This window comes from Acipenser ruthenus, chromosome 3, assembly GCF_902713425.1.
Source record: "Acipenser ruthenus chromosome 3, fAciRut3.2 maternal haplotype, whole genome shotgun sequence".
Classification (NCBI taxonomy): Eukaryota; Metazoa; Chordata; class Actinopteri; order Acipenseriformes; family Acipenseridae; genus Acipenser; species Acipenser ruthenus.
This window is the reverse complement of record NC_081191.1, coordinates 95,252,848-95,266,086: the sequence shown is the minus strand read 5'-3', so window position 1 is coordinate 95,266,086 and position 13,239 is coordinate 95,252,848. Positions and strand designations below refer to the sequence as shown.

Sequence of the window (13,239 nt, the reverse complement as noted above, 5' to 3'; positions counted from 1 at the left end):
ACTAAATAATGTAAAAATGGAGGAATGCGTTTCAGCGCACTTGTTAAAGGTTTCATTTTTCAGTCAGCTCTAACTGAGTGTAGTGTTTTATTTCCTAGGAAATGGTTGAAAATCAATTTTGTGTTACTAGTATATGTATTTATTTATGTATTTATTTAGTTTTATAGATATAGGCCTAGACAGGTCCAGCATCAGGTTTACTCAGAAGCCTGGACCCAATTTACAGAGATAAGGGACCTCAATACTTGTTTGAGAACCGAAGAGAAACTGAATGTATTGGGATTTATTAACGCCCCTTCTCTTCTTTGAAAGTGTGCCAGGACCTTTGTGTACTGGCTCGTCCAGATGATAGCAGCTCCTACACCACAGTGCTCTCTGTAACAGTGCCCTGGATGGGAGAGCAATCTCCAATGACAACCCTGCTTTTTGCAGCACCTGATTTTCCATTGAAGTCACCCATCAAAATACTGAACTGAAGACGCAACACTGCTTCTAGCTTTTGAGAGCTGATGTGGATTCTTTTGTTGTTGTTGTTTTCAGGCATTCAACATCAGGCTGCTTTATCCTTCTCGTTGAACAATGTGAGTTGATTACATTAATGCAAGCCCAGTTTAGAACAGTATTGAAATTGAATTATCCAGTATGAACACAAAAGAGAATTACTAAAGTCAGTAGACTAGTTTGATGAATAAAAACAAAAAAAAAACTAATTTTGTTGATTTTAAAAGCGTTGCACTTCTCTTTTATAATCCAGCATCCTTGTTTTGAATTTCTGATACACGAAGACCACAGTTGTGGCAGACTAAGTGATTGAATTCTGATGCACATTGTGCGTTTGGCATATACTGTTAATGAAATGTGCAGAGGCAGTCCAACATTCTGTTGGCTTCATAATGAATTCTTCCCCAATGTCAATCCTGGAATCTTGTTTGGGGTACAGTTACAGACTGGTTTGTAGCACATCTCGAGTGTTGAAACCTACGGATAACAGTCAGATTTGATTACAACAGCTTTGCAATTGAAGGGTCATAAAAGGGCCATTAATATCTCAGCTCAGCTTTTAAATGATTATGATTATTTTTTTTACTAGATCTATATGCTCAGAGCACCACCAGTATTAGACACAGATATAAGAAAGAGAAGAAAGCAAGCCGAGCCAATAGGAGGAGCTGAAGAGACACAGATCAGACTGTCCGGATGTGCTCCAGTAGAAGCCAGACTGTCCGTTTGGAGCTCGGGTAGTTAGGCAAAGCAGGCACTTCATCCGAGGAAACTGGAAGGAAAACCTGTGTGTCTATTTTGTGATAATAAGCCACTACATATAATTATATATGCCACTGATTTCCACTTGATAAGGTTTGCTTCCATTGGTCTGCTGAAGATGGTGCATTGAGTTACTACACGTACCTTTCACTTTTCTGCTCGATGATTGCTCAAAAGAATGGTCAGTTATCTGATGTGAAGAGGCCAACAATGTTAAAGTTGTACAAAAACAGATTGCTATTAAATGTAATTTAAGGTCACCTGTAGTTTTTGTTGAAAGTCCCAAGGGTGGCCAAGTTGCAAAGACACTGAGCACATTGAATTGTGAATGCTCTTCAGGGGTCACAATAATATACACATTATTCAAGTGGTTCAAGCTGAGCTTGTGATCTTTATAGTTTTTCTGCCTTATTGAGATTAATTGGGATTAATAATGAACCTGGAATGGATTGAACTTCTCTGCAATGCGAGTCTTATTTGCATCCTTGCACTCATGGGTTTGTGTTGTAGCAAGATTCAGCAGTTTGTCAGGCATCCACAGGATGGCTCTGTAGACTTGCTGTATGTTGATTGCAGTATGCTAGAATTTCCTCTATTAAAGGATGACTAACCCTTTGTAGTAAATTGAGACAGAATGATAAATCTATATCTTTTCAGTGTCAGACAGTGTTTATACTTTGCTCCATTGCAACTCGTCTTTTACCACTCTAAATTAAATGTAATCTATGTAATATGTATTTGGAAATACACTCACTGATTTAAAGAAATAGGAGCACTGAAAAAGGCATGTGCAGCAATATTCTAAAGGCTCAAATAAACGTTAAAAATTCAGTAATCAAACACCAAATACACTCACTGACCAAAAAATGGCCACAAATGATAGCTCCTGGTGCATTGTTTGAGTGGAAACAGTTTCTGTGATTTCTGGGCCTCAGTAGCATCGCAGTACATGGTTGATCCGTCATGACCCGCTTGTGATGGGAGGTGTTCTTTCGGGTACAGTAGGGTTCCGGGAACTCCAGAGAATGTCTTGATGGACACTTTGGTACCTTAAATATGCTCTAACCTTATTATTATTATTATTATTATTATTATTATTATTATTATTATTATTATTATTATTATTATTATTATTAATATTATTAATAATAAAAAGCTTATTTCCTAAGTCCGGTGCATCACATGACACTCCACATGATCACATACATTTGCATACATTGCAAACTTTACTTGCATTCAAATAATTTGCTGTGGTTTCTGTTGATGGTTTGATGTTTTTTGCCTTTATGCCATGATCACAGACCCATCCTGAATACTGCTCAACACACCTGGAGCCCTCTCTAATCTACTCTTGCTTACCACAATACTTTCTTTATGTACGGTCATAGGTGTCTTGTCTTTAAGGGGGAGATGATGGAATTGCACAGGATAAGTTCTATTTACTGGACCCAACAAACACGTTATTTGTAAAAATGTACTGGTTTGGTTTTCATGCATGGCTCTCTGCATTTGTTCAATTTAGACAACTCCAAATCATTGCACTCATCATTGTCTGCATATCAGAACAGAACAACACGCACTGCCATCTAATCCCTATCCCCCAGTAGTACAAGTCTCTGGAGAATGCACATACCTGAGCAGTGTTTGGACAGCCACCTGAACACACCAGTAAGGGGGAGCCAGAGGCAAACCCCAGGAAACAGGCTGTCCTGCAGATTTCCTTTCTGCCTGCCTTAAACCAGCCATAGTGCTTGTTCTTGTTGCATCTGTACAGAGATATCTATTGGCTTCCATAGGTTTGTATTAGAAAATATGCTTTTGTGGTTTTCTGGTTTATCATGAAGAAAAAGATGCTATTAAATGACTTGAAACAGTTAAACCCAACCAGTTCCAACAGTGACTGCAAGCTAACTCAAGCCGAATCAAGGGTAAATTTGACTGCAAGCGAAATCAAGCCAAATAAAGGGTAAATGTGCTCTTGTCCTTCCTAGCCTGCTGTGGAAGTCCCCTTTTGTCTGATTGTTTGTCTTTGCTGTCCCCCCCCTCCCCCCCACCCCCCCACGAAGTCATAATAGTTATACAGTATTTCATGTTAGATTTCAAAGTGTCACATTTTTCAGTTTGTCAGTTTATGGGAAAACTACAAAGTAGTATGTAATTCAATATGTTAATGTAACATGAAAATCCTAGAAAGGGACAGCCTGGTTTCTTCTTGCCCTGACGACAGTGGAGTGTTCTCAACCGCGTCCCAACAAGGATTCAGCAAACTGCGAATGCAGTGAGGTGCAAACCATCAGGCACATCCCTGAGGATTGCCCAATACATGCGGAACAAGTGGACTCCTCTCCACTACCCCGGGTGCCGTGGAATGGCATACAAGACTAAAATTATAACTGTAGCCTGTTGCTTTTCAAACACCATACCGAAGAAGATTCAGTGTTTTTTTTTGACTTTATGAAGCAAAATTAGTTAATTTTATAGGGTGATACAAAATGTTTGACCATAGCTGTACTGTAAATATTTATTGCTACTGTATCTGTTACTGTAAAGTGATACAGAATAGATATGTATAGTGTTTCTTCATACTGTTTTAGAATTGCAGCTGGAAAATGTAAGTAATAGCCTGAAAACCAATTTATTTTTATTTGTACTGTGGTCTAAATTCTGAAATAATGTAATTGCTGTTTAATGGCATTTGTTTGTCAACTAAGCTTGTTAATTTTACTAACAGTAACTGTGTCCTTCTCCTACAAAACATTTAACTGTATATAAAAAAATAATAAATAAAAACTACTCTCACAGATATATTTCTTGTAATTGCTTGCATATTTTAAACAAGGAGCTTGGCAGTACAGTACAGGGAGGGTCCAGTCTGTAAAGCCAGTTGAGAGGGCTTGCAGCTCACTGCAGACTTCCCCCAGCTTGTGGCACCCTGGTTATGTGTGTGGGAAGACATGCCCACCTCATGCAGTACATACAAACCCTGCCAGCAACACAGGCATGGCAGACACTGCCACTGCAGTCCTGTGCTAAGGTCACAGATGCACTTATGAGTTGCACCCAATCAGAGGGCTGAATTGAACTTTTAAGCTGAGGAAACACAAAGCAACTTTTTCAGGAGCAGTGGCTTGAAGCCTGGTTCCAGGAGACCTAGTTCTTGCTGTATCAAACCACAAGTCTCCCCTGGTGTGCTTTGCAGTGGCCTGAAACCAAGTTCCAAGCCACAAAGTGGCTTCCTGTTCCCTCAGTTTTAAATGTACGAGGTGTCAGCAGAAGTTCATTTTGAACCTTGCATATGTAGACTAAGCGTGATGCTGCTGCTAACTTGAGGTATCGGAGGATTCAGGTAGAAAAAAAAAAAAAAAAAAAAAAACATCTGCAAGCCTTAGCTCGGGTTAGAAAACCAAAGACTGCATGTGTGAACTTCAAATAACTGAGACCAACTTTTGATCTACCTAAAAACTAGATGGGACATCTTTTATGTTGCAAATACGTTCCGAAATACGTTCCCCTCGCAACGTGTTTGTGGACGTGTATAATATTAATCTTGCATTCAGAAGGTGCCAATGATAGATGCAGTGTTTTCTTTTTTTTGTTTTTCAGGGCATTAAAGCTAGAGTCCTGGAAACATTTGTGATGCTTATACTGCTGGGGTTGCTTATTCTGGGAATAGTTTGGGTAGCGTCGGCTCTTATAGACAACGATGCAGCCAGTATGGAATCCTTGTATGGTAAGAGTTTATTTTAAATCTCCTCATGCAGGTAGTCTCTGCGTATTCCCATCATCATGAAAACATGTACGTTTACAAGAAGTTACTTAATCAAGATCAAATCAAATGTATTGCGAATAACGAAGCTGGAGTGTGGTGTGTCAAGGACCTCCTCAGTCTTGTTCTAATGTGTTTTTATGTGTGTGTGTTTTTCATTTCCAGATCTTTGGGAGTTCTACTTGCCTTATTTGTATTCCTGTATTTCTTTAATGGGGGGTTTACTGCTTCTTTGTAAGTATTCCTTTATAACTGTTTGAAATGCTGTCCTTTTGGTTTGCTCTATAGTGAAATGCATACTTTTGAATAGAGAAGTCTTTCATAGACAAAGCACAGGTGGGTTCTGTGGCTTTGAGAAACACAGTGTGGTGATAATTGTATTTAGCAGTCTGTCACAATGTGTTACGTTTACCTGGGCACAGTCACCTGTTTTATCTACATCTGGCATTAGTGGATATTGTGTGCTTTATGGGTAAATAACCATTATATGTATGTATGTATGTGTTTTGATGAAGAATCTTACCAACATCCCAACCAGAAAATAATTTGGAATAATTAATTTAATTTACTTTCTATTGTAACAGAGTGCCAAATTGATTATTAGAAGCTCAATCCCACGAAACAGCGTATTCAGTGTTGTAATGTGTTTTGGTCTCATAGTCTATATATGTACAGTATGTATGAAGGTTTACTTTTGTTCTACGAACCTACATAAATCTTAATTTCAGCCTTTAACTTGAATCTATTTTTTTAATAAGGTACTGCCCTGTGATTTAATGTTTGCATGAAAGTTGGTTTTGAAAACTAAATATTGCCTGTTTTTTTCCTGTTCTCATCTTTTGATGTGTTCAGTATGCACACCTGTGGGCCTTTCCAGGATGTTTACAGTCATGGGGCAGTTGCTGGTAAAGCCAACAGTAAGTAGCCAGACCGTGGACAGCTCTGTTCTCGTTGGTTAATAATAATGTTTGTGCTCTGCATCAGAGCTTTCTTGTACCTTTTGCTATATATGGCCCAATGAGTTATTAATATGTATGCATTTTTTTTCTATGAATAAATGGTTTGATATTCTTGAAATGGTTCTATAGTGCTGTTTGCTTCTTTGCTTCTCCCATCCCCATTATTACCATCATTTTGACAGAACTCCAGTAGCCAAGCTTATGAAGCTGTAGTTGAATATGGCTGAAAAATATTAGAGGACCGACAAGAAGCTGTACTCCTTTATCTAACAGATTCATTGAGTTCTGCAGAAAATATAGCTGTCTACATCAGCAACGCTACTGTGACTTTGTAGACAAGAAACCAAAACAATGAGTGTGCCTTTTGAAAACAGCACATTTAATATGGAAAGAACATTGTACTGATATGGAAGCTGTGCAGTGATGATTACAGATCGAACCCTTTAATCAGACTGTCACGGCATATTGCTAGAGAATATGGTACTGTAGGTGATGCTTTAGATAAGCTGCACCAGGTTTCTTTGCTCTTGAGGACTAGATTTAAATCCAGCTGAAAACCAGAATGTCATCGACTGACCGTGTCCTGAAGGGCGTAACAGTTCTGCAATCTGTTCAGACTGCATGAGCAAGCTGTTTCCTGCATATCAGAAACCATGACGCACTGATGCTAAATCAGCCATCAAGGCATGGGGATCTGGAGCAGGAGAGATATATCAGTGTCTAATTGGCACCGTGGCAGTATCTGCCCACCTGGCTGGGGTCAAGGGGGGTGATGCTTCTGACCTTGGGTGTTGCATTCTCTTTCGTCAAGGGCTGCAACTCCTTAGCTGCACATAGCAGTTCATACAACCTGACAAGCACGGAGATGCAGCTACTGCCATTTCTCTCTCATTTCAACTTTCAGATTCTGGAAGACCTGGATGAGCAAATTTACTGCATCCATTTACAAGAGGAAGCACTTCAAAGGAGATTAAACGGTATGTCACCGCAAATATGCCAACACGTTCTTGGAACGCGAATAGCTCATTGGGTGTGAGGGAACACTGAGAAAGTCAATTAGTTGGCATTAATGAATGACATCATTTTACTAAAGCATTAAAGACTCTTCTGCCTGTTTTATTCCCCAACTTTGTAATATAACGTTTTTAAAAATAAAATTGCTGTTATGTGTAAGAAGAAAACTCAGTATTGTAGTAGTACACCATTTTGTACTGTTTTATTGAACAACCAGATATGTGCCACATTGCATTATATACAAATTGAACAATAGTAAACAATGTAATATAAATGACATTGTGACCAAGCCCGAGCCCTGGTTATATTTCTCTTTTAAGATTACATATTTATTTTTTTATTTTACTGTATTAATTATTTTGGTTTTAATCCAACTTGCCATCTTTTAAAAAAAAAAAAAAAAAAAAAAGAGCTGCTACTGTAAATGCTGCTGTTCAATCTGCATTTGAGTTATGTGTTCTCACGGATACTTTACCCATTTTTATTTCATAAAACATGAAGCAATATAAAATAATACAATTTGTCTTCGTTGATGTATCGGTGGTTTTGGAAAACGATGTATTGATGGTAAAAAAGGAGGCACTGTCCCAGTCCTAATAATATAACACTTAATAATTTCACTGTCAGTGCATTTCCAATACCATACACACATGTGCTTCACAGTTTTACAGTAACTGGGCTCAGTCCCATGCTACAGTTTGAGAAACTGGCACATACACATACACAGTGTCGGGACATTCCGAAAAATCGGACAGTTCAGAGTGCCACAATAACCTGGTGTTTATATTACATGTTCACAGGCATGTCTGCAATACAGCTTTTGATCTGCCAGTATCTGCAGGCTAGTAGCCTTTATGCACTTACGGTGCTCTCTGTGTGACGATCCGATAAATTTAGTGCTGCTCTGCAAATGATCGCTTCCAGTTACTCAGAATGATGTGAAGCTCATGCTTCGTACCTGTGTGAAATACTTAATTCCAAACTAATTCATTTTATTAAAGGCACAGATCCAAATTGTGTCCAGTTCAACATGCGCAGGCATTTGGAAAAATAGGACATTCAAATAATAACTGCATCAACATAATCAGAATGCTTAACAATAAATTACTTCTCGTGAGTAGAAAGTGTATTTATTTCTATTCATACAAATTTTCACAGCAACAATACTGTTCATTCCATATTGTATAGATCCAGGTTCTGCACTGTACCCAATATAAGCTGCCATGGGGGGATGTTTACTATAATGGAAATAATTAATACATATTTTATTATCAAAAAGCCAGTCAGACTCTGCTTGCCATGTTCTGTAGATTGCCCAGCACTACCCAAACCATGCCAGAGTCCAGCCTTTGCACAGTTTAGAATCGCAACATGGGGATACGGCAGGACGCAACACAAATTCTCTTGAGTTTGCACATTACCTTCCATTTTTTTTTATTGTTCATCAAAACTGGGCCCAGTGTGGTTAGTCGTAGAAGCACAAGTGCTAGAAATGCTTGTTTTATAAGGATTAGTAAAGCATGCTGAATCCTTGACTCTTTTCAGAGAATGAATTACATGATCTAATAGTGAAGTAAGAAAGAAAAAAAAAAAAAAACATAAACCTTCCTTTTGAAAGTATGGTCCTCCTCCAGAAAAGGAACTGACATTTTCAGATGCCAAAAACATTGTTACCTTGTTTTGATACATGCTTCGTAAACGAAGGATATTCTGATAAATATTTAACCGAGAGGGAACTTAATGTTCTGTGAACTTGAATACAGAGAGAGAGAGAGAGAGAGAGAGAGAGAGAGACACGAGCCTTTTAGCAGGCTAGCTTCATACCGTAGCGTTTGATACCCCGGCATCTTCCTTGCATCTAAAAAATCATAGCATTTGAAGTATTTGGACACTAGCCAAACACACTTTTTAATATCAAGTCAAGCGAGCAACCAAGTGTGCAGATGTAAGTAAATAAAAAGACGAGTTTGTATTTAAAATGGGGAGGTAAGCAAGATTTCCCAGTTGATAAGAAAAGGAGATTGCTTTACTATTTGTAGGCTACACCTATTCTCTATAGGAGTTCTGTTTGGTAGATTTGCGTTTTATACCAAACAACAGAAGATTGGCTTGCTGCAATGCTTTGAAGGCCTGATGCAGTAATTGTAATCTCTTCTTTATCAGCTGGCCGTGTTTGATCTTTCTTTGCCACTGAGTTTTCTTTTCCCTGCATTTGAAAACATCACGATATGCTGTAAGGTGTGCTCAGCGTGCTTTGGCCTCTTTTGGCATCTCTGCTAGATTGTTGTGTTTGTCTACAGTTTAGCATGGCATGATGGGTGGTGCTGTTGTCTGCTTCTCTATTAACTGGACTGACATGAGTAGTGATATAACACTGCTGGAATAGTGGAGTGTTCAAAACACATACTGGCCTAGTCCCCGTTCGAATCGTGTGAATATCAATCTGATGCTGATGGAAACATACAGGACAGATTTCAAATTGTTTTCATCTCCATCCCAGTTGCACAATAGAAGCCAGGCATATGGTACATTTTGAATACGATGCAGCCTGAAGAGAATAGCCTCTGAGTCAATATTTTGGCAAATGAAAGTGACAGAAATGTTTTGTAAGAATACAATATATAAGTAACATGTCAGGCTTTTACATCTGTTTAACATTTCTGCACTGCATACTGTAACTAGAATAGAGTATGGTGAAAAATCGGTGCCTTTGTGTACAGTGCACACCTGCCTCTCATGCTAAAACAACACCAATAACATTACTGGCTTAATATCCTCTTCAGCTTCCAAGATGCATAACAGACTTTAACTTTGATCAGTAGACACTTCTTTCAGCACATTGTCCCTCTGTGCAGCTGCCCTGTTGCCAGAGTATAAATCGAAATTACACCTCTGTTCAAGTTCCAGCTACTCCTCCAGGTTCTCCAGGGATCGTGCTTCATGCTGCTGGTGAAGGTGCACACTTGCATTGGTTGAGACTACTCAGTAATACAGTGAGGGCAAGGGTTTAATAAAACATGCATAGTTCAGACCCAGGTCCTTCAGTGTATTCCTTTTGAGGGGTAATTGAAAGATTATGCAAGGTACATGTATTATATAAAGACCAAGCATGAATCCACGATTTATACTGTAAAATGTAAAAAGTAAAATGGAATTTGACACCCCTGTTCTAAATGTCCTCTTTCAGCTACCAGATCGCACTGTTTACTATGCAAACATTCTATTAACAACAAAAAAGGTTAGAACATGGTTCTTTCTGCTATAGTAACTGGTTTATTACACATCAGTGTCAGATTATATGCTTCAAAGCATTCACTCATCTATTTTTGCATTACACACATGATGGACCGTGGCTAATGATATGTCAAACAACAGTGGATGTTTATTACTTTTATTATGTCCTATTCATGGCAGCTCACACAGTTTTGTCAATACAGAACTGCAAAGGAGAAGTGAAAAGATAATGTATTTGTAACTATGCCTTACATACGAAGGCCTTTTTGGACTGCTATTTTATTTTTATTTTAGCACATCCTGATAACATTGAAACGCTGCCACCCAGGTGAAAGTATAAGCAGTTATTGGTTGGCATAATTATTATGGGAGCTTTTGGAAAAAACTGCATCACAATTAAAACCGATTAAGGAAAAGGATTCCGGAATATTAAATGATGTAACCCCTTAAAGGGTGGAATTTAAAAGGAGGAATTCATGTCATAGACATCGATCGAGATCACATAACATGAAACTAACCAAAACCCCAACAAAATGCACAAATTACCGTGCGTTTCTATGCCGCTGTTCATTGTCCCCTTATTAGAGTAAAATGCAATTGGGTTTTCTTGTTGCCAGTTTTTTATTTTTTGTAATACAGTATCAACAGCTGGGTGTTATTGCTCGGAGAATATGTGTGAATTTCCAGTACCTCCTCCTGCCTGTGCATCTGTACTTTTTAATACGTCCGATGCACATCAGTAAATCGATTGATCACAAGTATGACCAGTGCAATCCAGGTTCTTACCTCAAGTCACTAAACAAACAATGACTGCATTTCACTTCCTAATAAGAGGTGCTTTGATTTCCATTTTTTATATGAGATGGCGCAATAGGACAATGCAATAGCTGCGAAGTTTGGCAGACTAATGCTTGGGGGTAATAATATGATTTATTCCTTCAAACACAAACAGAACAAAATAATAGCATATCATGTTCCACATTTTCACTGTTTTATGATATAGGTCTTACCAGTCCAAATTTGCATTAGTGGTTGCAATACAAATTTAGCCAAGATACTAATAAGACAAACTGCTATTTAGTTATTTAAATTTTTTTGTATTTCTTCTCCCTGAATCCAAGGAGATGGGGTGTGGTAGGATGAAAAAAGACTTTTGATCGAAGTTATTGACTCTTCACCTCTATAACAAAGAAAGGCGTTATTTTTATTGCACGCTAGTAACAGTGCAACACTGCACTAATTGGTGTTGCTCTGCCAATCCCCCGGAGGGGATGCAAATAGATACTCTTCCACTTTGAGGACTCAAACCGTACTTCAGGGCTGGAAGAAAAACAGAGTATAACAGATACATTAACCTTAAATGAGCTGCTTTGTGGTTTTCCTGGAGAATCCCTTTCTATTTTTTCCTGACGAGTCGAAGCATGTAGCGTCTACCACAAGATCTGTTCTCTAGACAGCTCTGACACGACTCGTTTTGTATCTATGTTTGAAATAATAGTATAATCCATTAAAGTAGGATTATCAATCTGTCGGGGCCCCTAGAACAGGATCTGAGTTTAATAGGTGTGTACAAAATCCCACAAGAAAGTACGGGTTTGTTTTGTACTTAAATAAAGACAAGTGGAAACCCAGACCATTTCTTTTTTAAAAACAGGACTGAGAGTGATGGTGTTGAAAAGACTAAACCATACTGTAATAAATGAAGTTGTTTATGCAATTATATTCGAACATAACCTTGTACATGCAATACAGTAGTTCATCTAGTATATGTCTGTCTGTTTTTGTAATGTGTCCGCACAGTTTTTCTCACTGTGAGAAGTTAGCACACTGTGTTTTGCTCTCTGTATGAGAAGTTAACACACTGTTTTGCTCACTGTATGAGAAGTTAACACACTGTGTTTTGCTCTCTGTATGAGAAGATAGCACACTGTGTTTTGCTCTCTGTATGAGAAGATAGCACACTGTGTTTTGCTCTCTGTATGAGAAGTTAGCACACTGTGTTTTGCTCACTGTATGAGAAGTTAGCACACTGTGTTTTGCTCTCTGTATGAAAAGTTGTCACTGTGTTTTTTTGTTTTTGGTATGTATAGTATGTTAACATTGTGTTTATGCATTTTTTAGGGATGACCTCACATTCCCAATACAACCCAGTAGATCTGCAACAGGAGCTGGACAGCGTAAGAAGCATGAAAAATAAACTGGGTGAGCCGTTTCTTATCCACGAAACATAGTCAAGATGGGTATTAAATAAACTGGGTGAGCCGTTTCTTACTATCCACGAAGCATAGTCAAGATGGGTATTAAATAAACTGGGTGAGCCGTTTACTATCCACAAAGCATAGTCAAGATGGGTATTAAATAAACTGGGTGAGCCGTTTCTTATTATCCACAAAGCATAGTCAAGATGGGTATTAAAGCAGCCGTGTCTCTTTGAATATTATTGTTTATGAAGGGAGTTGTTTTCCTCGGTCACAGAGGCGGAATTCATTTGTTCTTTTTTTTCTATAATCCTTTTAACAAAATTTTTATTAAGGAAACTGTACATCTGAGCCCGGGGTGGAAGTGGCATAGTGGCACTTAAGATATTGGACAAAACCTTTCAATGATGTTTATTAAGTACATGGTGCAAACAAAATAATTCCAGTAAATATTACCCGATTTATATATTGCTATAATTGTGTTGGTCTCCGGATTCTCCGATATGAAAAACGGACACATTATGGTAAAGTTGAATTTCGGGTTTTTTGGTAATTTATTTTAAGATATTGTAGAAAAATGTTTATTGAACGCTTCTTGCAGATACTGCAATGCTGTACTTCCACGTCAACTTCCTAAAGTCACATGAAGGAATGAAGTCCCTATTGAAAACCCGTCAGTCATAAGAAAAGCAGGGATTGGTACTCACTTGGTACTTTCTTTTTTACTGATACTGGTACCAATGATGCTGCTCTCTTGTTTTGTCAAAATGCATCAAATTCCCAGACAAACTGGCCCTGGCCGACC

General features: G+C 38.3%; 1 protein-coding gene across 2 annotated transcripts in view; it reads left to right on the top strand.

Moving 5' to 3' along the window:
* The window catches only part of LOC117394431 (limb region 1 protein homolog), a 55,347-nt gene that overhangs the window by 21,144 nt on the left and 20,964 nt on the right, over positions 1–13,239 (top strand). For both annotated transcript variants that reach the window (XM_033992702.3, XM_059019132.1), the window contains exons 6-10: positions 4,867–4,993; positions 5,195–5,263; positions 5,882–5,946; positions 6,893–6,965; positions 12,358–12,438. In XM_033992702.3, coding sequence (XP_033848593.1) covers positions 4,867–4,993; positions 5,195–5,263; positions 5,882–5,946; positions 6,893–6,965; positions 12,358–12,438 — 415 coding nt within the window. The remainder of the gene's footprint in view (positions 1–4,866; positions 4,994–5,194; positions 5,264–5,881; positions 5,947–6,892; positions 6,966–12,357; positions 12,439–13,239) is intronic.